Source organism: Pteronotus mesoamericanus, unplaced genomic scaffold, assembly GCF_021234165.1.
Source record: "Pteronotus mesoamericanus isolate MK-2021 breed Mesoamerican mustached bat unplaced genomic scaffold, CSHL_Meso_final contig_101, whole genome shotgun sequence".
NCBI lineage: Eukaryota > Metazoa > Chordata > Mammalia > Chiroptera > Mormoopidae > Pteronotus > Pteronotus mesoamericanus.
The window spans coordinates 6,851,144-6,876,237 of NW_026555001.1; the positions used below are offsets into that span (position 1 = coordinate 6,851,144).

At 33.3% G+C, this 25,094-nt stretch overlaps 1 protein-coding gene across 2 annotated transcripts in view; it reads left to right on the top strand.

Annotated features, from left to right (window-relative positions):
* Window positions 1-25,094, top strand: part of SOS1 (SOS Ras/Rac guanine nucleotide exchange factor 1) — a 124,052-nt gene that overhangs the window by 53,379 nt on the left and 45,579 nt on the right. For both annotated transcript variants that reach the window (XM_054567570.1, XM_054567579.1), the window contains exons 5-8: window positions 1-210; window positions 4,556-4,699; window positions 11,042-11,152; window positions 11,229-11,327. In XM_054567570.1, the coding sequence (XP_054423545.1) occupies window positions 1-210; window positions 4,556-4,699; window positions 11,042-11,152; window positions 11,229-11,327 (564 nt within the window). The remainder of the gene's footprint in view (window positions 211-4,555; window positions 4,700-11,041; window positions 11,153-11,228; window positions 11,328-25,094) is intronic.

A 25,094-nucleotide genomic window follows, 5' to 3' on the forward strand; every position in this document is an offset into this window, starting at 1 on the left:
GTATTGATGGATATGTTTCATCAAGATGTAGAAGATATAAATATATTATCTTTAACTGATGAAGAGCCTTCCACCTCAGGAGAGCAAACTTATTATGATTTGGTAAAGGCATTTATGGCAGAAATTCGACAATACATAAGGGAACTAAATTTAATTATAAAAGTTTTTAGAGAACCCTTTGTCTCCAATTCAAAATTATTTTCAGCTAACGTAAGTATCATTGTATATATGTATATCATTGCATGTTGTTGATTTTACATAACCAATGACATATGAATTTGTATAGTTCATGACTGCTAATTTGTCGGGTTTTTTAAGTTGTGGGATTTAATTCAGAGTGACTGTGATCACAAATGAAGTTGCTACAGACATGTCAATAAGTTAAACATCAGAAATTAAAAGACAAAATCTAAACTGATTTTTAAGTGCAAATGAATTCACAGAATCTTCCATTTACAGTACTCCAAAGAATAAAACGTCTTATTTAAGCAGATTTTGTTTGTTTAGTTTGTTTTACTCATTTGAGTCATTTCAACCAGCACTTCATCAGTGCTACCTATATTGTTAGGCACTATACTTAGCAATGGGAATTCAAGATGATTAAGAAAAAATTTCTTCCCTCAAGTTTAATCTGGTCAAGACCAAACTGTAAACTTAAAATTAAATTACAATACGGTGTGGTAATTACCATAATGGAAGTATGAAAACAGTACTTTGGGGAGGACAAAGGAAGGAGCCAACAGCATTAAAAATTAGAGAAAGGGTTACTGATCTTACAATAGTAATCAAACCAATCTAATAAGGGCTCACTCAGGGAATGCTGAGTGAGAACAGGTGAGATTGGCTAGAGTTGCATTCTAATAATTCCTAGGACCACATTGGCCGTCGGTGACTGATGGAGAAGTAGTGCTCACTACAGAGACTGAGACTGGTGCTCAAGTGGTGGCAGTGTGTTAACAGTAAAAAACTAAGTAGATTATGAATTCTACAAATCCATAAATATATAGTACAAACCACTGAATTGTTTAAATGGATGAATTGCATGATATATAAATTACATTTTAATAAAGTTGTTTACAAAAGAAAGGAGTTAAGGATAGGCAAAGATTTCTTAGGACACAAAACTCAAGAACTGTAAAATTAAATATTAATGAATTTTGGACTTTATTAAAATTAAAAGCTGTTCTTCAAAAGACATTGTCTGAAAAGTAAAAAGGTAAGCCACAGATTGGTAGAACCTATTCGAAATACATATTTCTAACAAAGGACTTGTATCCAGAATATATAAACACTTTTGTAATTCAATAATTTAAAAAACAGCCTGATTTTTTTTAAAAAACAGTTTATTTATTTACTCTTTTTAGAGAGAGGGGAAGGAAGGGAGAGAGAGAGAAATAAACAGCAGTGTGCAAGAGATAATATTGATCTGTTGCCTATCGCACTCCCCCAACCCCTGAACTTGTCCCGCGACCCAGACATGTGCCCTGTCTGGGAATCAAACTAGTGACCTTTCAGTTTGCAGGCTGGCACTCGATCCACTGAGCCACACCAGCTAAGGCAGCCTGATTTTTTTAAGTGGGCAAAAAACTGAACATTTTATAAGAGAAGATATAGACCAATGACCAAAAAGGACATCAAAAGGTGCTCAGCCCCAGTAGTCTTCAGGGAAATGCAAATTAAGACCACAACGAGATGCTATGCTACGCTCATTAGAAAGGCAAAAATTAAAAAGACTGACCATACCAAATGTTGGAAAGAATGTGGAGCCTCTGCTTATGGGAACATAAAATTCCCACATTGCTTGTGAGAATGTAATCCAGTGTAAATACTGAGGAAAAGAGTTTGGCAATTTCTATCATATTGTGCATAAACTAGCCCCTACTACCTAGAAGTTCTACTCCTATGTTTTTACCTGGAAGAAATGAAAACATGTCCATACAAAATTTGTTCATGAATATTCATAGAAGCTTGTTTGTAATAGTTTCAAACTGGAAACAACTCAAATATCCGTCAACAGGTGAATGGACATACAAATTGTGGTATGTCCTATGGATTACTACTCAGCATTAAAAAGGAATGATACAGTTTTATATGCAACAATATGGATGCATCTCAAAAACATGAGCAAAAAAAAACCAAGAAACTAGGCACAAAAGACTACTTAAGATTCTATTTGTTTAGCATTCTAGGAAAGACACTTCTAGTCTATAGTAACGAAAAGCAGATCACTGGTTTCCTGGGAGAGTAGTTGTGACTAAAAGGGATGGGCACAAAGAAACTTCTTATAGTAATGGAAGTGTTTTGCAGCTTGATTATGGTCATATTTTAAGTAACGTAAGATCTCATCAAAAAGTACATTTTAAATAGGTGTTATCTTACTGGGTATGAATCATGCCTCAATGCTGATTTGACAAAAAATGTAGTCACTGATAAAGGTAATAAATTTAAAAAATAATAATTATATTAATGCAAATTAGCCCTTGTTTTCAATTACCTAAGCATTTTCCTAAAAGTTAAAATTGACAATATTCAGTGTTGTAAGGGTTTGGCAAAACTGTAACTCCCATACACTACTGGCGGGAGGGTAAACTGGTAGACTCTTTTTAAGAAACCATCCATAGCTATTTTAAATAAAAATCTCATAACAAAAGTCTTTATCCAGCAATCTAACATACAGAAAATCTAGTGGAAGTTACAAAGTGTTGTGTTGAGTATTCTTCTATGCATGTCTATTTGTAATAAAAATAATAGAAGAATAGAATGAAGAAATGAAGCAAACGGGTACTATATGGATTCATACAGCTTGTCATTACTGATAGAACACGAGCATGGCATGCCTTGAGAACACTTGAGGTAGGGAAGAGCTGAAGCAGATAGGAAACTGGCATAAAGCACTTTCCATACCAAAGTATGGTGGTTGTCTTGAGGAAAAGCACTGTGTGATTGTTTGAGTTGCAAAATGAACTAGCCACCTGTTTCATGAAACACCCATTTTTACCTGAAAGAATGCGTGGCTAACTATGGTTATTCAGAGGTGTATCTGGCAGACATTTTCCAAAAATAAATGAAGTATAACTGTTACTTAAAGGAAAATAACTGGCAGTATTTTTTAACAGTGATAAAATTTGAACTTTCAAACAAAGTTAAAGTTTTGAAAAATTTGTATCCACTCCCATGATCTGTGATGATACTACTAGATTTGGTATTTTAATATTGTAGTGAATGAATATGTCTTAAATGTGTTAACATTTGGAAGATCTATAGAACTCAATATTTTCCAAGTGACCAAATTTATAATGCTATAAAATCACACATGAATAAAAGATCCATTCAGACATTCAAAGTTCAAAATAAGCCAATGGACTTTTTTTTTCCTTAAATCCTCTCCTGAGGGTATGTTTACTGCTTGAAAGGAGAGAGAGAGACAGAGACAGAGAGACAGAGACGGAGAGACATTAATCCATTGCCTCCTGTGTGTGACCCAACCAGGGATTGAACCTGCAACCTAGGCATGTGCCCTGGCCAGGAATCGAACCCATAAGCTTTTGGTGTACAGGATATCGCTCCAACCAACTGAGCCACCTGGCCAGGGCAGGCCAGTGGATTTTGATATAACAGTACAGAATTGATAGAGTTTCCGATTCCACATCACAGCTAACCTTTAAGAAACTACTATTTGTTGAATTTTCATGTAATATCATAGAGAGATATTTATTCCATTGATATGAAATGTCCAGATTAGTGGTTACCATTGACTGGGGGAAGAAAAGAATGGAGAGTGCTGCTAATGGGTACAGGCTTTGGCGGGGTGGGGGATGTGATGAAGATGTTCTGGAAGTCGATAGTGGTGATGATTGAACAGCTCTGTGAATATATGAAAATAATTGAAGTGCCCTTTTAAAAGGGTAAATTTTATAGTATATTACTTACATCTCAATAAAGTATAGTAAAAGAAAAGGAGATCCATAATTATTTGCATAGGCAATTAAAATACCTTTTTTCCCCAACTACATATCTTTGTAAAGCTAGATTTCCTCCATATGCTTTGACCAAAACAATATATGAAAATCCAACAATCATCTATTAAGGTAGATGTCAGAGATTTGCAAAAATATAGAATGATGCCATTCTTCTCACTACATTTTTGGTTTTCAAAACCAAACTTTTTGAAAACTACAGTTACTTTTTATAAAAGTGATATTTATTGTTATTTTTAAATAAGTTTTAACTTTTTTGGTTTTAATGTCTAATATAGTAAACATTAATAGATATAATTATAAACAAAATCCCTTTGGAGTCTTCAACACCCATTTTAAGAGTGTGAATGAGTCCTGAGACCAAAAAGATTGAGAACCACTGACCTAGAGAAAAGTATTTGCAAATTGTACATTATTGCAAAGGAATTTTTACATTATCTTTTACTTAAATTTCTAAGTTGTTAAAATTTCTTACTGTATCTGCCATGTTAAATTTTGTGATTATAAAATGACTTATTGGCTCAAAATCTGTTTTTTATTATACCACCTAACTGAATTAGTGTTTTCCTTCCCAACAGGATGTAGAAAATATATTTAGTCGTATAGTAGATATACATGAACTTAGTGTAAAGTTACTGGGCCACATAGAAGATACTGTAGAAATGACAGATGAAGGCAGTCCCCATCCACTAGTAGGAAGCTGCTTTGAAGATTTAGCAGAGGTAAGTACTTTATCCACCAAAACAAATCTGCATGAAAGCCCTACTTCGCATTAAAATTGGGATCTTAATTCCTGTTTCCAGCTAAAGTCATAGTTATGATTAACTGCTGCCTACTCTGCTTTATTACCCTTTTAGATGGTCACTGTTAACATTTGTTTCTCTTTTGAAAACCCAGGAAAGGTAGTCTCTCATTGATTATGAAAAAGAAGATCCCATAGACAGGAGGCATTTACAGCTGACACTCAATTGTCCATCTTAATATAGCAAGGCTCAGAAAATGCAAGGCTCATAGCAAAGCTCAGGGAATGCCCAAGTCAAGAGGCCATAGAACTTGGGTATGAGGTCAAACTATTTGTTTGTTCCAGTCTAAACTCTGCTACTAATTAGTTTTATGTGACCATAGGCAATTTACTTCACATCTCTAAACCACCATATCTTTATTTGTAAAAAAGGATAATAATAAGACTCTGGGGTTTTGTGACAAATAAAATAACCCACCTGAGATATTTAGCTAACCATTTTCACTAATTAAGGTACTCAATATATGATAACCACATATTTAAAATAAGAGGGGTGAAATGAATGAGAAAATGAAGTCCAGGGCTTAGATGATGCAGATATCATGGGGTTAGAAAAATGATTGCTCTCTCCTTGGATATTTCAAATGATGAAATATATGCATTAATCCTAATAAGTTAGCATTGATAGTCCTTCTGAGATTTCTAGCTCTTGCTTTGTTCTCACTCTAAAATCTATACATTTTATTATAACAAAGAGTTGAGTTTAGAAAGCATAAAAAAAGATTTTCAGGAAAAATAGTATGAGAAATTTAGGCTTTACTACAGCCCCTCCACTCTTGGTTCAAACACAAAGAAGTCATAAAACTTTTTTTTTTTTTTTTGAAAAAAGGAATATATGTAACTAGATTCAGAAACAAGATTAGAAATTGAATAGACCTTCATGGTAGAGAGCTCTGGTAGCTGGCGTTGAGCTCCTAAGGATAATGAGGACTAAATGTGTTCCATGAAAGTGGGCAAGACTTCTTGCTCCAAGGCTTGAACTCTAATAGGATGCTGAGGAAACCTACCAATCTGCTGCCTGTAAGGATTTATAGGAAGTTGTGGACTTGAGGTGGGGAGACAAAAACGCTACCTTAAAACAAGTGTACCTTAAAACTTAAGAGTGTCCCACAATATTAAGCCAATATGATTATAGAGCCTGAGATTGAAAAGTCATTTTAAGAGCAGGTTCTGGTCTGGATGAGTGATCATACAAGGATGGGAGAGAGCAAAAGGAAACCAAAAATGTAAAGCTTCCCCCTAAGGAGTCTATAATACAAAATGATAAAATACAAGACAAATTTGAATGCTTAAAATGATATCTAACAAAATCAACAATTACAAAATAAATTGATTCCAGATTAAATTAATTTTGTGCAATAGATTACAAAGAGCTTAAAGGAATTTTAGGATCCTCAAATAGATAAGTGAAAGAATATGATTTATTTATAAAGAAGGCATTGTGAAACAAAACAGGCAGGAAGGAGAAAAGAACAAGTAGGAATCAAAAGATGTTGAGAATTAAATATACAAGCAATGCAATAAAACCTCATTATGTAGTATATCATTTATCAGACCTAGTTCAAGGATAAAATTAGTGAATTGGAATATACAGTTGAGGAATTCGCTGGGAATGTGACACAGAAAGACCAAGATAAGAATATGAAAGACCAGTTAAGAGTTATAAAGGATACATTGAAAGGTTTCAGTATACATGTAATAGGTGTTTCAGAAAAAAAACAATGAAAGAGCAATGTTTGAAGAGGTAAAACTGAGAATTTTCCAGAAATCAAGACATAAGTTTCTAGATTAAAAATGAATTCCAGATATTGGGCAGGATATATAAAAATAAACCCACAGCCAGAAACATTGTAGTGAAACTATAGAATATGGCAGGGGGTTTTAACAAGAGGCTAGCTATCAGTTAAATGATATCTTCAAAGTGCTAAGGGAAAATAGTTTTTTCTGCACAACTAAACTTTTATTCAAGAGTGAGTGTATAACTATGTTCGGTGCCAGGCGGGTGCTTGGAATATTGGGGGATTACTTTGTAAAGTATATGTCTAACCTCCATGCTATGCACCTGAAACTAATACAAAATAATGTTGAATGTAAACTAATAGACAAATAAAATATAACAAGAATGAGTACAAAGATTAAAATAATAAAGCTTACAGAAGCAAATGAGATTTTCATTACCTTGGAATAAGCAAATATGGACACAAAAACACTAACTGTAAAAGAAAAGATTGATAAACCAGACTGCATTAAATGTAAGGACACTTGTTCATCAAGAGACAAAATAAAGAGAGTGAAAAGGCAAGCTGTAGACTGGAAGAATATTTGTAATATATATAAGCAATGAAGGACTCATACCCGGAGTTTGTAAAGAATGCCTACATATCAATCAGTAAAAGACAGGCAGCTTAGATTTGTGCAAAATTAGATAAAAGAACTGAACAAGTACTTCCCAGAAGAATAAAGGGTGGTCAACATCATTATTCATCAAGGAAATGCAATTTAAAACCATAGAGCAGTTGGAACTCAACATTGCTGCTGGAGGGTGCATAAATTGGTACAGCTATAATGGAAAACAGTTTGGCATATCTACTAAAGCTAAGAATACAATGTACCTTATGGTCCATCAGTTTCACTCTTAGGCACTCTTAGAGAGAGAGGGAGAGAGAGAGAGGAAGGAAGGAAGGAAGGAAAGGAAAGAAAGAAAGAAAAAGAAAGAAAGAAAAAAGAAAGAAAGCCCGCGTTTAGCAAAACACATGTTCAAGAATGTCATAACAGGTTTATCCATAATAGATAATCTTTGATAATATTCACATAGTGAAATGCTATATGGCAATAAAAAAAGAATGAACTACTGATTTTTTAAAAAGGCAATATAATATTGCATGAAATAAGACTCAGAATACTAAATTGCATTTGGAGAAAGTTCTAAAACATGTAAACAGGTCTTGGGGAATAAGGTTAGAATAGTAGTTCTTGTGGTGCTAGATTTCTGTTTTCTTACCTGGGTGATGATTACACAAATACATTGCATAAATGTGTAAAAATTCATCAGATTGTGGACTTTATGTATGTTATACCTTAGTTTAACAAATCAGAGAAAAAAGTGAGAAACAAATAAAAACAGACATGCTGACCACGAGAGTTTCTTATCCGTAGGTCCTTATTACAAGAAGTATTAAATGCAAGAAGGAAAGTACTCAGGGAAGTCAAGGAATACAATAACTAATGTTGAGAAATATTTTGGTAATTTTGAAAAACTGTTAAATATTTTAAAATCCAAACTTCAATTCTTTGTGTTTAAAGGAAGGGTTAAACCAAACTTCTAAGCACCTGTAATAAAATATATAGTGTATAAAGGGCTTGTATTCAGAAGGACAGAAAAACTGAACAACTTTTAAACTCATTGAAATTTAGAAAAATTAAAGATAACAAATTATATTTGATTTTGAAAACATTTAGGAAAAAACGCCAAAAGAATAGAAATACTGCCTATAGATTACAATGTAGATATGGGCGCAGGGGGAGAACTATAGTTATCCATATGGAGGGAAAAGATTTCTTCCTTAGTTCATGTCACATTCAAAAAAGTTATCAATAACTTGAAAATCTAAAAATGAATAAGAAAACTTTATAAGTTCAGAAGAAAATATAGAACATATTTATGACTTTGAGATAGAAAGGGTTTCTTAAAGGACACATAGAAATTGCAATCCTTTATAAAATAAGAGATGAAAAGTTTAAAACTTCTGTTCAAAAAATGACAAAGTAATGAGAAGTGCAAAAGAATGAAGTTGAACTCCCACCGTATACAAACAGAAACTCAAAATGAATTGAAGACCTAAAGTAGGAGCTAAAATGATAAAACTCTTAGAAGAAAGCACAGCTAAATCTTCATGACCTGTGCTTTGGCAAAGGATTCATAGGTATATGACACCAAAAGCATGAGCTGTATAAGAAAAAAGTACATAATTTGGGCTTAAAATTAAAAACTTTTGTACTTCAAAGGACACTCTCAAAAGTGAAAAGGCAGCACACAGAATGGAAGAAATGTTTAAGAATTATATATCTGATAAGGATCTAGAATTCAGTGTATATAAAGAACTCTTATAAAGTGACATTTCAATTTTAAAATGGGCAAAGGATTTGATTAGGGATTTCTCCAAAGGTGACATGGAAATAGCAATAAACACATGAAAGATGTTTAACATCATTACTCATTAGGGAAATGCAAAACAAAACCATTATGAAGTACCAGTTCACACCCATTAAGACAGCTAGAATTTTTTTTTTAAGGAAAGTTAAGTGTTGGTAAGGATGTGGAGAAATTGGAATCCTCACACTTTTGCTGGTGGGAATGTAAGATGGTACAATTTTGTATTCTTCAGTAGATCAATTATACCTATAGTGTTTTATTTCTTTAATAAAAAATAAGAAGTTTTATAAATACTGCTTTTCTGAGTAGATGGTGAATATAGTATTGTTAGGCTGTTCTTGTACTTTTCTGTATGTTTAGAATATTCTAATCATTAATATGTAATTATGTATATTGATAATTTAAATTTTTATGAATCTCATAAGTATTAACATTTTAACCAGAACACTAATCATAAAATCATCTATTAACTTACACATGAGTTCTTAGAAGTTCCTGCCATTCTCCAAATTTATTCTTAAGAATAAAACTATGTGATTAGAGCTTGGATTCCCAGTTAGTTGTCAGTTTTTTTCTCTCTTAATGTTAGCTATTTTCAAATGATAATACTAGGTACCATTTATTTAGTGCATACTATGTACACACCCAATATAAGCATTTTGCTTATGATATCTAATTCTTAAAACAACCCCTTGAAGTATTATCCACATTTTCCAATGAGGAAGTTGGCTTAAAGTAAGTAGTTTGTCAAAGGTCCCACAACTAATAAGTAGTGCAGTCAAAATTGGAATTCTGTGACTCTAAAGACATGCTTGCAAGCCACTACACTGTGTAGCCTTTCCTTTATGTATGTAGTTCTCATAAAAATTCTGTAATAAAGTTTATTGAAAGAGAAGGAGGGCAAATATTATCTGCTGTATATGATAATTTCTAGAGTTCAGGAGACCTAACATAGAAACATCTAATCACATTTTTGTACCTCTCGCCATCTCTATTCATACCTGACTTCTTTCTGTTGTTACTGTTGAAACTATCCATTCCAGTAAAATCTGCAATGGGCTGGGCTGCAATTTCCAGTGTTATATTATCATAGAAATTTTTAGTTGGAAAGACAGTTGAAAGAACTGAAATTAGGAAATGAACTAAGAGCCTGCTCAAGAATTCCAGATGACTTGGACCTTTATGTGTCATATTGTGTTTCACAAAGAACAGAACTCAGGTCTTGAAATTTCTGACCTTGTGTTGTTATTCAATCTTTCCTTAAAAAAAAGAATCTGAGAAACAACATTAAGGGTAATTAATGCATTTGTTCTTGTTATTCTCTTTTACTTCCTTCTGCTGCATGTCTCCACTAGATGGCCCCTTCCTCTTTCTAGAACTACCCTTCATAGAAAGGAGCTCTTGATAGAATCCAAGAGCACAAGTTTTGTAATTTTTTTTTTAACCTGGAATATGGCATAGGGTGGAAAAGAGTAGAGATTCTATCTCCTAGTAGAATCTAGACACTGGTCTTCTTTTTCCACACGAATCATCAAAACCAGTTGATTTTAATCTTTTGGACATAACCATTATAGTTGTTTAGTTTATTAATGATTGATGATGGCCAAAAAATTGTTTTGGGAATTTTAAATGATATAAATTGTTACTTCTGTCTTTCAGAATTTGAAAGTAAGTCTACCACTAAAAAATAACCATGAGAAAATAAATTTCTAGCACGAGTATTCTAAATGTTTATACTTTATCTAGTTGTCGATATCTGTATTCTTTGGTGTTCAGGCTAAACTTGTTTTCCAAAACCCTGAGTCTCCCCATTCTTATGACCATGTTTGTTGATAATACTCTACTAGAATCCTTGATGAGATGTCATAACATATAAGGGTCCCATTACTCATCAGAATTAATTGATTTATTCTCTTACTTGAGAATATTAGATTTATTCTATTAAAATTATAATTCTTAGCCATGTAATTTTGTTTAGAGGCTTTAAAGGAAATACATAATTGTGCTGGTATAGATGTGCCCATAATTTATTCTTTCTGTGCTTATGGTTTTTCTTACATTCTACCTTGGAGAAAGATTATTTATATTTTACCTTCTTTATTTCCTAAGGAACTGGCATTTGATCCATATGAATCATATGCTCGAGATATTTTACGACCCGGTTTTCATGATCATTTCCTTAGTCAGTTATCAAAGCCTGGAGCGGCACTTTATTTGCAGGTATAGTAATTTTTAAATCAAGATATATGATATTTGAAAAATAAATTTAAAAAAATTAAATCACTTTGTTTTCTAGTCAATAGGCGAAGGTTTCAAAGAAGCAGTTCAGTATGTTTTACCCAGGCTGCTGCTAGCCCCGGTTTACCACTGTCTACATTACTTTGAACTTTTAAAGGTAAGAAAAATATTCAAGTGTGATGCAATTTTTACCAGCTTGTTTGTGAGTAATTATGTGAGCATTCATGGATATTAGTCTGTTTCTGTTTTCTTTTTCTAGTAAACAAGTAAATGTAAATGAATCTACAGAAGAGTGGCATATTCTTTCCAGTTTTAATAGTGAATTTTAAAGCAATGATCAATTTTTTTTTTATCTTGCGTCCTTATGTTTTGTTTACATGGTTGATTACTTGGAAACGACCTTGGATTTATGCATCGAAGCCTCCAATTTGGGACCTCAGCAGATTCAAGGACTTAGATAGTATGGGGATAAGGCCAAATGGGGAAGATTTATTATCTAATTTTCATAGCTCAAATTTATATCTGTAAAACTGTTTATCATGACTTTAAAAACAGTGAGCTATATATAATCCCAGTAAAAATTCACCGTGTTATCACAGTTCAAAATACTCAATTTAAGAAGCACTGACCAAAAGGAAAGTGTTCTGTTCCCCTCCCCCCACTTTTTTCTCTGTTATACACTGAAATTAACTAGTAAATAAGGGAACCTTACTCTATAGCAATTATAACTCACTAGTTAGTGTAGTCGGAAGTTATTAACTTTTAAATATTTTATGTATCTAATGATGTCTCCTTTAGATTATGGATAGTATGTCCTTGTAACATATTTTTTCAAAAATTTTAAGTAATAGGTGATATAATAAAGATATTCTCTACCTTTTAATGAACTAGCCCCATAAAGACCACAAAATAAGACATACATTAACACTATTATTTCTTTAGCTTTTAAAATAGTGGTTCATTAAAGTAAAGCTCTATTTAATATGATTTTGGTATGGGGATGTATTGCTAGAAATCATGTTTATAGTTTGTAGGAGTACATGATGCAGTGGGCTCTCTAAATGAATTATTAAATGAATAGAAGGCCTCTGAATTTGGTAAACTGGAAGAACTCTCATCCCTGCATTTCCCTCCATTTCCCCAAGTCTCTCTACATTGTAGTAAGAGAGTTAAAGGATTTAATCTCCAGGCAGAACTACAGAGCTCTTAGCTCTTTGTTCTAGACTTCAAACAAATAACATTTAAGGTCTTTTGTAATATAGGATTATTATTTTAAGAGAATAATCAGGAGGAAGCACTTTGTATGTAAAATCATTCTTGACCAACAATTCATTACAGCAAACCATAGTCATAACGGGACATTTGCAAACAAGTTTGTTATCTAGAATCTTTCTTCATAATGGTATTGCTAATGGATTTTTACCTGAGGCTGTAATGAAATTCTGAAGGATTAAAATCCATATGAAACCTCATAGCATTTATTAATTTATAAATAAGAACAGAAAGCCTTGATAAAGTTTCAGAAAGCTGTAAAACCTAATACCTTAATAAAGAAGAGAAAATAAGTATTTATTCTAAGTATAATCAATTAAAAACATTTTAATAGTTTTTATTTTATAAGTGCATCATTCAGCAATTTAAAATATTTTTATTGGTTTTAGCATGGATATCCCTAGTTCATATTACTGCCTAGATTTTTGTGAACTAAACTTGAAGAATAGTTCTTCACTTTTCTGCCTTAACATCACAAATATTACCAAGAAAAGTAGCCTCAAATGCTGAAGTACGTGAATTGTGGGAAAGGATTACAGATAAAAACTAAGAACTGCGTAAGGCCGTGAGTGGAAAACAGGATCAAGAACTGAGAAGTATTAAAAGCAGGTTTTTTTCCCTCCAAAATTAACTCTTTTTTCAATGCTACATAAAACAAATTGGAAAAGGCAAATATGAATTGTGCTACCTCATTCACTTTAAACTCCCACTCATGGCCTTCACATAGTGTGCCAAAAACTCTGTGAAGAAATATGCTCTGCGGTCCCCTTTTACAAATATCTTACATGCATTTGTTAATGGTTTTGGTTTGCTGCTTTTCCAATTTGGAAGCTAGACAGTATCAAACATCTTTTACTCTAGATCATTTTTTCTCTACTTTTCTTTTATGCTGTGCATGCATTTGGTATAATTGCTATATACATATGCCTAAGACCATTTTTTATACTGCCCATTAGCTGATGTGTTAATCCCAGCGATAAGAGATTTAGAAAACAATTTCTGAGTTTCATAAAAATGAGCCCCTCAGAGGTCTGTGTTGCTTTTATTCCCTTGAACTAGCTTTCTAAATTTAGAAATTATCCAGAAATGATGAGCTAAATGATATTGTATCTGACCACAGATATTGAACATCTGAAGTTAAACATAGAATAAGGTAATCTAGGAGCCATTATAAATAAACAGCTGACTACTTTACTACTCTAATTTTAAATTTTAAATCAACTAAACGGCTATGAGGGGCATTTATAGTTTTTGATAATTTTCTCTCTGATAAGAACAAAAATGGTTTTAAAAGGATATTTATTTTCTTAATGAGAGATCCTTTTTTTTTCAGTCTTAATTTCCTGCTTAAAGTTTCAGACACCTTTCTACCCTTCAGATTTTTACTTGCTTTTATGTTATTATTCTTGCACTTCTGCCATTTTTCTCTAATTCCTCTCCTTCTAGAACTCCAGTTACATGAATATTGGTTATATTACTTTATGTTGTTAACACTGTGCATTTTTCTTAAATCTTTGTTATTTTCTTCAAATCGATAATTTCTATTGATCTGTCAATAGAACTGTTAATTATTATACTTACCATACTTTAGAATTTCCATTTGGATTTTGTTTATAGTTTCTAGAGATTCCCTGTCTGCTCACTCAATAAGACCATGTTTTCCTTTAATTCTTTGAACATGATCATAAAATCCACTTTGAAGTCTTTCCTAAATCCAACATCTGGGCCCATTTGGAATCAATTTCTATTAACTGACTTTTTTTTTTTTTTTTAATATGGGCTTTATATGTGTGTATGTGTGTGCTAGCTAACAACCCTGGATTCTGTTGTGTTAAGGATCGTTGGGGTTTTTTGTTGTTGTTATTGTTGTGTTTTTTTTATTGTTGGTTTTTTACTCTGGTAGATAATTAACTTTCCTAAACTCAACTGCAGATTTATCTTTTCTCTGTTGTGCAGCAGCTGATATCTCTGTTTCCTCTTTCAGGATTTTTATATGCTGCTGCTTTAACCTGAGTCTCTCAGGTATTCCCTACATATGTATAATTTGACAGTCAGACATGTGTTTGGGTATAGATTTTGTTCAGATTTGGGGACACAGTCTCTGTGGTTTCCTTATACCTGGAGTTTCCCCTCTTAATTTCCAGTTGCTCTGCCAGCCTCATGCTCTGTCCCCTGGCTCCCTAAACCAGTAAGCCTTCAGCTTTCTGCTCTTGAGCTGTGTACAATTGGGGAATAAACTTTGTTTTTAAAAAGCAATGGAACTCATTCATTACAGCTCTATTTCTTAAGCATAGATTTGTCTTTGGTCTCTGCCAAATTTTTTTGTCAGGCTCCCTGGTGTCTTCCTATGCATGCGGAATTTAGCAGTCAGGCAGGTATTTGGGTATAGTTCATTCTCAGATTTTGGGTCTCAGCACTTCTGCAGATCATTCACTTAACTAATTTTCTCCTTTAATTTCCTCTTAAACTCTAATCTCTTTCCATCCCTAGCCCTTAAAGTAATCTTTTCCTCCCATTCTTCCTCACCAGTCGCCATGGGATGTTGGGGAAAACCCTAATCTCACAGTGTACACTTTCTACACTTTCAAACTCTTACACTCTCCAGTTGCAGCTTTTCAAGCAGCATGATTGCTGCTGGCTTATGTTTTCTTTTAGATATTTTCCAGTGCCTACAAATACTTATTTTAAAATATTTTGTTCTGATTGTAATCTGCAGGAGGATTCTCAAGACTTTTTCACTCCACTTTTACTGGAAGTTCATATATTTTTATAATTCTTCAGTATTTGTTATGGCTGTTGTGCCTACAAAAATAGGAGGAGAAGCTGTGAAGGGTGCCAGATTCCTCAGGTAGACACATTAGAAAATATATTTTAATAAATTCAGAGACAGAAATAGCTAGATCCTATTTAAAATATGATTTGAAATTGGGCATGTTTAAAACTCAGTTGCATTTTTTTAAAATTGCTCTTAACCTGTTCTTGATCATCTTTTGTATTTTTCATCACCTAGACTCCATGCTTGGGCTTGAAATATTCCCATACAAAAACAGCACACAAATTTAATCCAGTTAGAGAAAATTCTAAGGACTTTTTACAATTAACTAGGATTATTTCAAACTGAAAATGAAACAGTAATATGTAGAAACATCTCCCACCCTCTTCCCCTACTTTTTAATTTTTTTGCTATGTGTGATGACTTCATCAAATAAATACTGTGGTGTCCAAATTTTTTTCCTTTTTTTAGGTAGAAATTCACCTAATGTTCTTTTAGTCCTTAAAAAGCTAATAATAAAAGTAAAGTTGGCCTCACCATAAAAATAGTGTTTTAAGGCAAAATGAAAGGAAATTGGTAACATCAGCATCTTGGCCTTTCAGTTATGTTGCAGTTTCCTTTTTTAAGTTTAAGATATTTTCTTTCATAAAGTACCCTTCTATTTTGTTAGGTTTTTTTCCCTGATGTTTCTGATATACCACTTAGTTTGTAATTATTTTATTAATAAATAATAGTACATAATACTTTTAACATCTGTCTCTGTCATTCTTTTCATCAGACGTCCTGAAGAGCTTTTCTATATACAGTTTTAATTCCCATTATATATTTTAAACGATTGTATTAATTTTTTATTTTCCATTTGAATGGGCAGTAAAGAAAGATAAAAGAGGATGGATAAAGCTGATTTAGCAAAACCTTAAGAGCTGCCAAATATGGATGAAGTGTATGAGTATTTATTGTTTTATTTTTGGAGAAATAGAAGCAGGAAGGGCACTTACCTTCCTCTCCCTTCTGCTGTTTTCTCAAATTCCTTCAACTTAAAATATTAATTTTGGGGGAGTAGCTTGTCTTAAAGCCCATCACATCCTTCTCCTGTGCCCCCCTGATCATTCATGAAGTTGATCTAGAAAAGCAGTGACCCCTTTGCTATCAGGTAATGAACCTTTTACACCAAATGTTAATTTTAGCAACATGAAGAAAATCAGGAGCATCTGTTGGTCTCATTAGGGTTAAAGGGATTCGATGAAGAGAGGAATATAATAAAGGAAATGGGGAAATGCAGGCTATTTATTATCGAGCTATCCATTGAACAACTCTGCTCGTTTATTGTATAAGTACCTCAGATTCACTTTCTTCAAAACGTCCTCTCTTTCCCAGGAAAAGTTTTTCTTTCTGTGGTCATTCTTTCAATGGGTGGATCCATCTGGTTGCTCAGATTAAAAACCTCGGTTCTTTTTGCTCATTCTCCACATCACATCCACTTAGTCACCAAGTAGGTCCTTTTCATTCTTGAAAAGGATCTTCTTTTGGATTTATCCTTTCATTTCTTCTCAAAACTGAAAGAGCCATGATTATCTCATCTGTATTATATGAATCTCCCTTTAGTTTTACCTTTCCTATCTCCCTTTTCCCCACAGTGTATATGGGTAACCAACCAAAGTCATTTTTCTAAAATGTAAATTTGATCATGTTAGTCACTAGCTTAAAACCCTTCATGGCTCCTCATTGCCCCAGGTTAATGTCCAAGTTCCTGATAAGGCTTACAGTCATGATTTGGTCCCTATTTACTTCTCCAACATTCTGACTCCTACCTTTCCCCACCCCTCATACTTTCCACCCACCAGGCTCTACCTGCCACCAGTTTCTCTCAGTACTGGCCCTGAAGGTCTCTGAATCATACATGCTCTTCCCTCTGCCTAGTATATTCTTGTACCTCTGTTTCCCATGGCTAATCCATTTTTATCCTTCAGGTCTTACAGTAATTTCCTTCTGGAAACCTTTCCTGCCATCTTCCCTCCCTATATTCAGTCAGGAGCTCTTGTTATGTATTTCCATAGTATACTGTATTTTCCCCATCCCAGTGTGCTCTATCATTCATTTGTCTTCTCTTCTACATTCTGAGCTCTAACAGCAGGGACCAGTTTGGCTTCCTCACCGTCACATTTTCATTGCTTATAAATAATGGATGGTTAATTAAATATCTGTTAAGTTAATTCTGATTAGTATTTGACCAGCTTCCTCTGTAGATCTGCCCCCTTTGAGTTTTTCTCTCAGCTACAATTAATATTCTAAATAGTTTCTAAAACTATACAAAGACCACTTAGTTATCTCAATAAAATGTGTCACTTCTCTTAAAATGCTTGGAGATTTTTGCTTTTATTTCCTAATGATGAATTATAAGTCATGTTTCAATTTACATTTTAAGATTACATTTTTGTATTTTCAATCATTGGCTAACTTAATAAAGATACTGTTTTATTTAAATTACAGTTATGGAAGACTTACACTGTCTTATTTATGTATACTATAAATTTACAATATATATTATCTGTAATTTGTAAATATATATTTACAATATATATTATCTCTGTGTGTGTGTGTATATATATTTACAATATATATTATCAGCCTTGGTAATGATCATCTGCTTACTTGTCTTGAGGGAAAGTAAGGGTTTAGGTTGGTTAAGTAAAAGAAGATCAAATCTTATTAATATCATTAATATCACTTACTGATTGAAATTTTGTATATTGTAAGAAATTGCCTTCGTGTATGAAATTAGTTTAACTCAAAAAATAATTTTTGCCCTCGCCAGATGGCTCAGTTGGTTGGCGTGTCATCTCATACACCAAAAGGTTGTGGTTTTGATCCCTGGTCAGACACATACCTAGGTTGCGGGTTGAATTTCTGGTCCGAGTGCACACAGGAGGCAGCCGATCAGTGTTTCTCTCTCTCCCGCTCCCTTCCTCTCTCTCTAAAACCAAAAAACATATCCTCAGGCAAGGACTAAAAAAACACTTTTGGTGAGAGAAGGAAGGAAATTTACTTCTTGGCCTAAAAATGTAGTATGAGCAATTGGCATCTACAGACAATCTCTAAATCTTACAAACTTCATCATCTTCACCCATACCTTTTAGTTGTACTGTTACCATAAAAAAGTAACTTGTGTGTCATTGCCTTTCTTGCACTCAGCTTTTAATGGAATATTTGAGTTATGACATAGCAAAGAGTCAGGAGACTCTTTAATTAGTTAGTTTAATTAATTGGTTTCTGGAATAATTGGATAATATTACAAACATTTGTTAAAAGACTAGTAAGATAAATTTACTCTTTGACTATATATTTTCCACATTGTAATCTGCTCTAACACCTCATCACACAGTATACAAGTAACCATTCCAAAATCAAAACATAATCCACATCTTTGCTTGTGTTTTCATATTTTGTATGAGCTCTTATGTATATATACACACTATTTTAGATAAATATTTTATGTCCCCAAACATAGGCAATTATAATGCATATTTCTTTATTGTGTATTTTGTCATCCTTGTGCATTGCAATTTACCTATTTGAATGGGATAGATTTTATCTGATAAATATTTTGTTTTTCTTTTGTTTTTTAAAAAATTTTTAAATGTATTTTATTTTATGAATGAAAATTCACATTTGGCTTAAAAAATCAAGAGACATTTTTCTAAGATACAAACAAAAGGAAGTAAAGAGACACAATGAAGGAACACCACCAAAAGGCTCAGAGATAACTTACAATTTCTTCTTACAAAACTCTTAAAAATTATGGGCAGTATGTCCATATATACAAAAATGTTAGAATAATAGAAAGAGCAAAATTCAGATAATTTCCTGAGTGCTGGCTCAGAGTTTCTACTGTACCTTTATTTTCCATATTTTTTTATGTTTCACATGCTCCAAGGCAAAATCTGATGCAAAAATTTCCAGGTGTTATAGACTTCTTATTCATTCATTCATTCATTCATTCATTCATTCATTCATTCATGTTTTTACTGAATTTATTGGGGCGAAAATGATTAATAAAATTATAGGATTCAGGTGTACAGTTCTGTAATACATCATCTGTATATTGTATTGTGTGCTCACCACCCCAATTCAAGCCTCCTTCCATCACCACTTATTCCCTCTATACCCTCTTCTACCTTTCCCCAAACACTCTCCCTCTGGTAATCACCCTACTGTTGTCTGTGTGTGTAAGGGCTTTTTTTTTTCTTTTTTGCTTCATCCTTTCTCCTTTTTACCTAGCCTCACAACCCCCTCCTTTATGACAGCTGTCACTCTGTTCTCTACAAGTCTTTTTCTATTTTGTTAGTCTGCTTTGCTCATTAGATTCCGTATATGAGTAAAATCATATGGTACTTGTCTTTCTTTGACCGGCTTATTTCACTTAGCATAATGTTTTCCAGGTCCATCCATGCTGTTGCAGAGGGTAAGATTTCCTTGTGTGTTAATGTACAACAGGTTTTTTTATCCACTCATCTACTGATGGATACTTGGGCTGCTTCCAAATCTTGGTTGTTATATATAACACTGCAGTGAACATAGGGGTGCATATATTTTTTTCAAGTTAGTGTTTTAATCTTTTTCAGATACATTTCCAGAGGTGGAATCACTGGGTTATAAGGCAGTTCCATTTTTAATTTTTTGAGTTTCTTTGAGGTAACTCCATACACATTCCACAGTGGCTGCACCAGTCTGCATTCTGACCAACAGTGCACAAGGGTTCCCTTTTCTCCATATGCCTTCCAGTGTTCATTGTTTGTTAATTTATTGATAATAACCATTTTGACAGGTGTGAGGCGATATCTGATTGTGGTTTTAATTCGCATTTCTCTGATGATAGTGATGTTGAGCATCCTTCCATATGCCTATTGGCCATCTGTATGTCCTGTTTAGACAAGTGTCTATTCAGGTTCTTTGCCCATTTTTTAATTGGATTGTTTGCCTTTTTAATGTTGAATAGTGTAAGTTCTTTATAAATTTTGGGTATTAACCCTTTATCAGATATATCATTGGCAAATATGTTCTTCCATTCAGTAGGCTGTTTTTTCATTTTGTTGATGGTTTCCTTTGCTATGAAAAAAAAATTTTTTTTGATGTAGTCCCATTGTTTTTTTTTCTTTTGTTGCCTCAGGAGATTTATCAGGAAAAAAATATTTCTATGAGAAGTGTCTGAGATTTTACTGCCTGTGCTATCTTCTAGGATTTTTGTGTTTTTGAGGCTTATATTTAACTCGGTAATCTATTTTGAGTTTTTTCTTGTGTATGGTGTGAAAATATAGTCTGATTTTTTTTGCACATATCTGTCCAATTCTCCAACACTATTTATTGAACAGACTATCTTTACCTCACTTGTATGTTCCTCACTCCTTTGTCAAATGTTAATTGACCTTAAAGGTATTGGTTTATTTCTGGGCTCTCTATTCTTATTCCGTTGACCTATCCAAAGTATGTCTGTTTTTATGCCAGTACCATGCTGTTTTGGATGCTGTGGCCTTGTAGTATAGTTTGATATCAAATAATGTGATTCCTCCAACTTTTTTCTTTTTTCCTCAAGATTCCTGTGGTTTTCAAGGTCTTTTATGGTTTCATATAAATTTTTGCAATATTTGTCCTAGTTCTGTGAAATACACCATTGGAGGCTTGATAGGAATTGCATTGAATGTATAGATTGCTTTAGGTAATATGGCCATTTTAATGATGTTCATTCTTCCTATCCATGAACATAGTATATGTTTGTACATATTTGTATCTTCTTAAATTTCTTTCTTTAGTGTCCTATAATTTTCTGAGTTCAGGTATTTTACATCCTTGGTTAGGTTTATTCCTAGGTACTTTCTTTCTTTCTTTCTTTCCCCAAATTTATTTATTTATTTATTTGTTTGTTTATTCAAATACATTTGTCTCTGCCTACCCCCCATTGATGGAATTATAAATGGGATTGTTTTCTTAGTTTTTATTTCTGATAATTCATTATTGATATATAAAAATACAACTGATTTCTGGATATTTATTTTGTATCCTGCTACTTTACTGAATTCACATACCACTTCTAGTACTTTTTTGGTGGAATCTTTAGAGTTCTCTATACACAGTATTGTGTCATCTGCAAATAATGATAGTTTTACTTGTTCCTTTCCTATTTGGGTGTCTTTTGTTTCTTCTTCTTGTCTGATTGCTGTGGCTAGGCCTCCCCAGTACTAAGAACGGTGAAAGCAGACATCCCTGTCTTGTTCCTAATCTTAAGGGAAGTGCATTTAGTTTTGTCCATTGAGTATAATGTCGGCAATGGGTTTGTCATATGGCCTTTATTATGGTAAGGAATGTTCCCTGTGTCCCCATTGGCTGGGGCTTTTTGTTATAAATTGATGCTGGGTTTTATCAAATGCTTTTTCCTCATCTGTTGATATGATCACATGATTTTTATCTTTCATTTTTTTAATGCGATATATCACATTTAATGATTAGCAGATATTGTACCAACCTTGCATCCCAGAGATAAGTTCCACTTAATTATGGTGTATGGTCTTTTTAATACATTGTTAAATTCAGTTTGCTAATATTTTGTTGAGGATTTTAGCATCTATATTCAGCAGGGATATCGGCCTATAACTTTATTTCTTTATCTGGTTTTGGAATTAGGATAATGCTGGCTTTGTAAAATGAGCTCATGAGTCTTCCTTTCTCTTGAAAATTTTGAAATAGTTTGAGAAGAATAGGTATTAGTTCTTCTTTGAAAGTTTGGTAAATTTCCCTGTGAATCCCTCTGGTTCAGGACTTGTTTTGGAGGAGTTTTTTTATTACTGCTTCTATTTCATTAGTTGTAATATGTATACTCATATTCTCTAATTCTTCCTGATTCAATTTTGGAAGATTGTATGTTAAAGGAATTTATCCATTTGCTCCAAGTTGTCTAATTTTTTGGCATATAGTTGTTATTAATATTTTCTTATACTTCTTTGTATTTTTTTGGTATCAATAGTTACTTCTCTCTCATTTCTACTTTTACTTGTTTGGGTACTCTGTTTTTTGGTGTTTTTTGTTTTGTTTTGTTTTGTTTTTTTCTTGATGAGTCTGGATAAAGATTTGTCAGTCTTGGTTTTTCTTTTCAATGAACCAACTCTTGATTTCATTGATCTTTTGTAGTGTTTCTTTTTTAAGACTCTGTTTATTTCTGCTCTGATATTTATTATTTCCTTTCTCCTACTCACTTTGGGTTTTGTTTGTTGTTCTTTTTCTAGTTCCTTTAAGTGTAAAGTGTATTGTTTATTTGAGATTTTTCTGGTGTCTTCAAGTAGACTTGTAATGCTATGAATTTTCCTCTTAGGACTGCTTTTGCTGTGTTCCACAGATTTTTTTGGGTTGTTGTGTTCTCATTTTCATTTGTTTCAAGGTATCTTTGATTTCTTCTTCATCTCATTGTTAACTCTTTCATTGGGTAACATGTTATTTAGCCTACATGTTTTGTTTTTCTTTTGTGGTTGATTTCTAGTTTCATACCATTATGGTCAGAGAAGATGCTTGATATAATTCCAGTCTTTTTAAATTTAAAGACTTGTTTTGTCTCCTAACTTGTGGTCTATCCTAGAAAATATTCCATGTGCACTTAAAAAGAATGTATATTCTGCTACCTTGGGGTGAAATGCTCTGAAGATATCAATTCTTTGGTGTGAAATGCTGTGAAGATATCAATTAAATCCATCTTACCTAATGTGTCATTTAAGGCCACTGTTTTCTTGCTGATTTTCTGTCTGGAAGATCTATTCATTAATGTCAATGAGGTGTTAACATCCCCTACTATGACTGTATTTCTATTGATTTCTCCCTTTATATTCATCAACATTTGCTCAATATGCTCAGGTGCTCTGATGTTAGGTGCATAAATGTTTACATGGTTATATCCTCCTGTTGGATTGATCCCTATAGCTTTATGTAATGTCCTTCTTTGTCTCTTGTTATGGCCTTTGTTTTGAAGTATATTTTGTCTGCTGTAAGTATTGCTACCCTAGTTTTTTTTAATCATCTTTTCCATTATATATGTGTGTGGGTGCGTGCAGGTATACATTCCATTACATATATTTGTTTTTTTCATTCCATTATATATATCCATTTTCTATCCATTCTGCTACCCTGTGTCTTTTTATTGAAACATTTAAGACATTTACATTTAAAATGATTATTGATAGGTTTGTATTTATTGCCATTTTGTTCTTTATAACTAAGTTCCTCTATTTTTTTTCCTATCTATGACTCTGTTTGGGTTCTGCTTGCTTATTTTGTTTTTTATATTCAATTATTGATAGATATGTATGTATTACCATTTTATTGTTCATACTTTGACCTTTTTTTAAAGAAAACCCTTTACCATTTCTTGTAATCTTTGTTGTGTGGTAATGAACTTTTTTAACTTTATCTTTTATGGAGAGCTCTTTATTTCTCTGTGTATTTTAAATGATAGCCTTGCTGGGTAAAGTAGTCATGGTTGTAGTTCCTTGCTTTTCATCACTTTGAATATTTCATTCCAATCCCTTCTGTCCTGAAATGTTTCTGTTGAGAAACCAGCTGGCAGTCTTATGTGAGCTCCTTGTAGGTAACTAACCATCTTTCTTTTGCAGTTTTTAAGATTCTCTCTTTGTCTTTAGCCTTTGCCATTTTAACTAATGTGCCTTGGTGTGGACCTCTTTGGATTCTCCTTGTTTTAGACTCTGCACTTCCTGAACTTGTGTGTCTTCCTTTCACCAGGCTAGGGACCTTTCAGTCATTATTTCTTCAAATAGGTTCTCGATCCCTTGCTCTCTCTTCTCCTTCTGGTACCCCTATAATGTGTGTATGTTGTCAGAAAGGTCCCTTAAACTATCCTATTTTTTTTTATTTGTTTTTCTTTTTGCTGCTCTGATTGGGTGTTTCTGTTATCTTGTCCTCCAAATCATTGATTTAGTCCTCTGCTTCATCCAGCCTGTTTATTCCACATAGCGTATTCTTCCTTTCAGATATTGTATTCTTCATTTCTGACTGGTACTTGTTCTTTTCTGTGGTTTCTATGTCCTTTTTTTATGCTTGCTATCTCTTTGTTAAAGTTCTCACTAAGTTTTTTGAGCATCCTCATAACTATTTTTTTGAACTCTATATCTAGGAAATAGCTTTGCCTCCATTTCATTTAGCTCTTTTTCTGGAGATTTCTCCTATTCTTTCATTCAGAGCCTGTTTTCCTTTTTTTTTTTTTTTTTTTTTTTTTGGTCTTGTCATTTTGGCTGCCTCTTTGTCATTTTTTTTTTTTCCAATGTATTAGGTAGATCTGCTATGACTTCCAGTCTTGGTAAGGTGCCCTTATATAGCAGGTGTCCTATGGGATGCAGTGGCATGGTATCCTTGATCACCTGACCTGGGTGCTCCACGAATGTCCTTTGTGTGGGTTATATGGGCCCTCCTGTTGTAATCGAGTCTTGATTTCCATTGACCCATTCAGGCATGTTTTTGACCTTCAGGCTGGCTAATTGTGAGGATTGACATATACCACAGTATATGAACTGCTGTGTAGGTACTGACCACATGAAGCAGAATTCACCTCAGCAGGGTCTGGTGCCTGCTGATATCCCTTTGGATATTCTGCTTATGAAGTTAATTGGATTATGTTCAGATTTTGTCTGAAGCTGGCTACTGGGTGTGTTGGTTTGGGAGCCTCAAAGGAGGGACTCTGCTGAAGACCATTATTAGATGCTGCCTGTGACTGTCCCTGGGCAAGCTGTTTGGAGCTACAGAGCAATACACAATTTGTGACTGCCTCTGCTTGGCTTGAGTGTGTACAAGGATGACCAAGCTGTGCACCAAGGCTGGCTTTTACCAGCA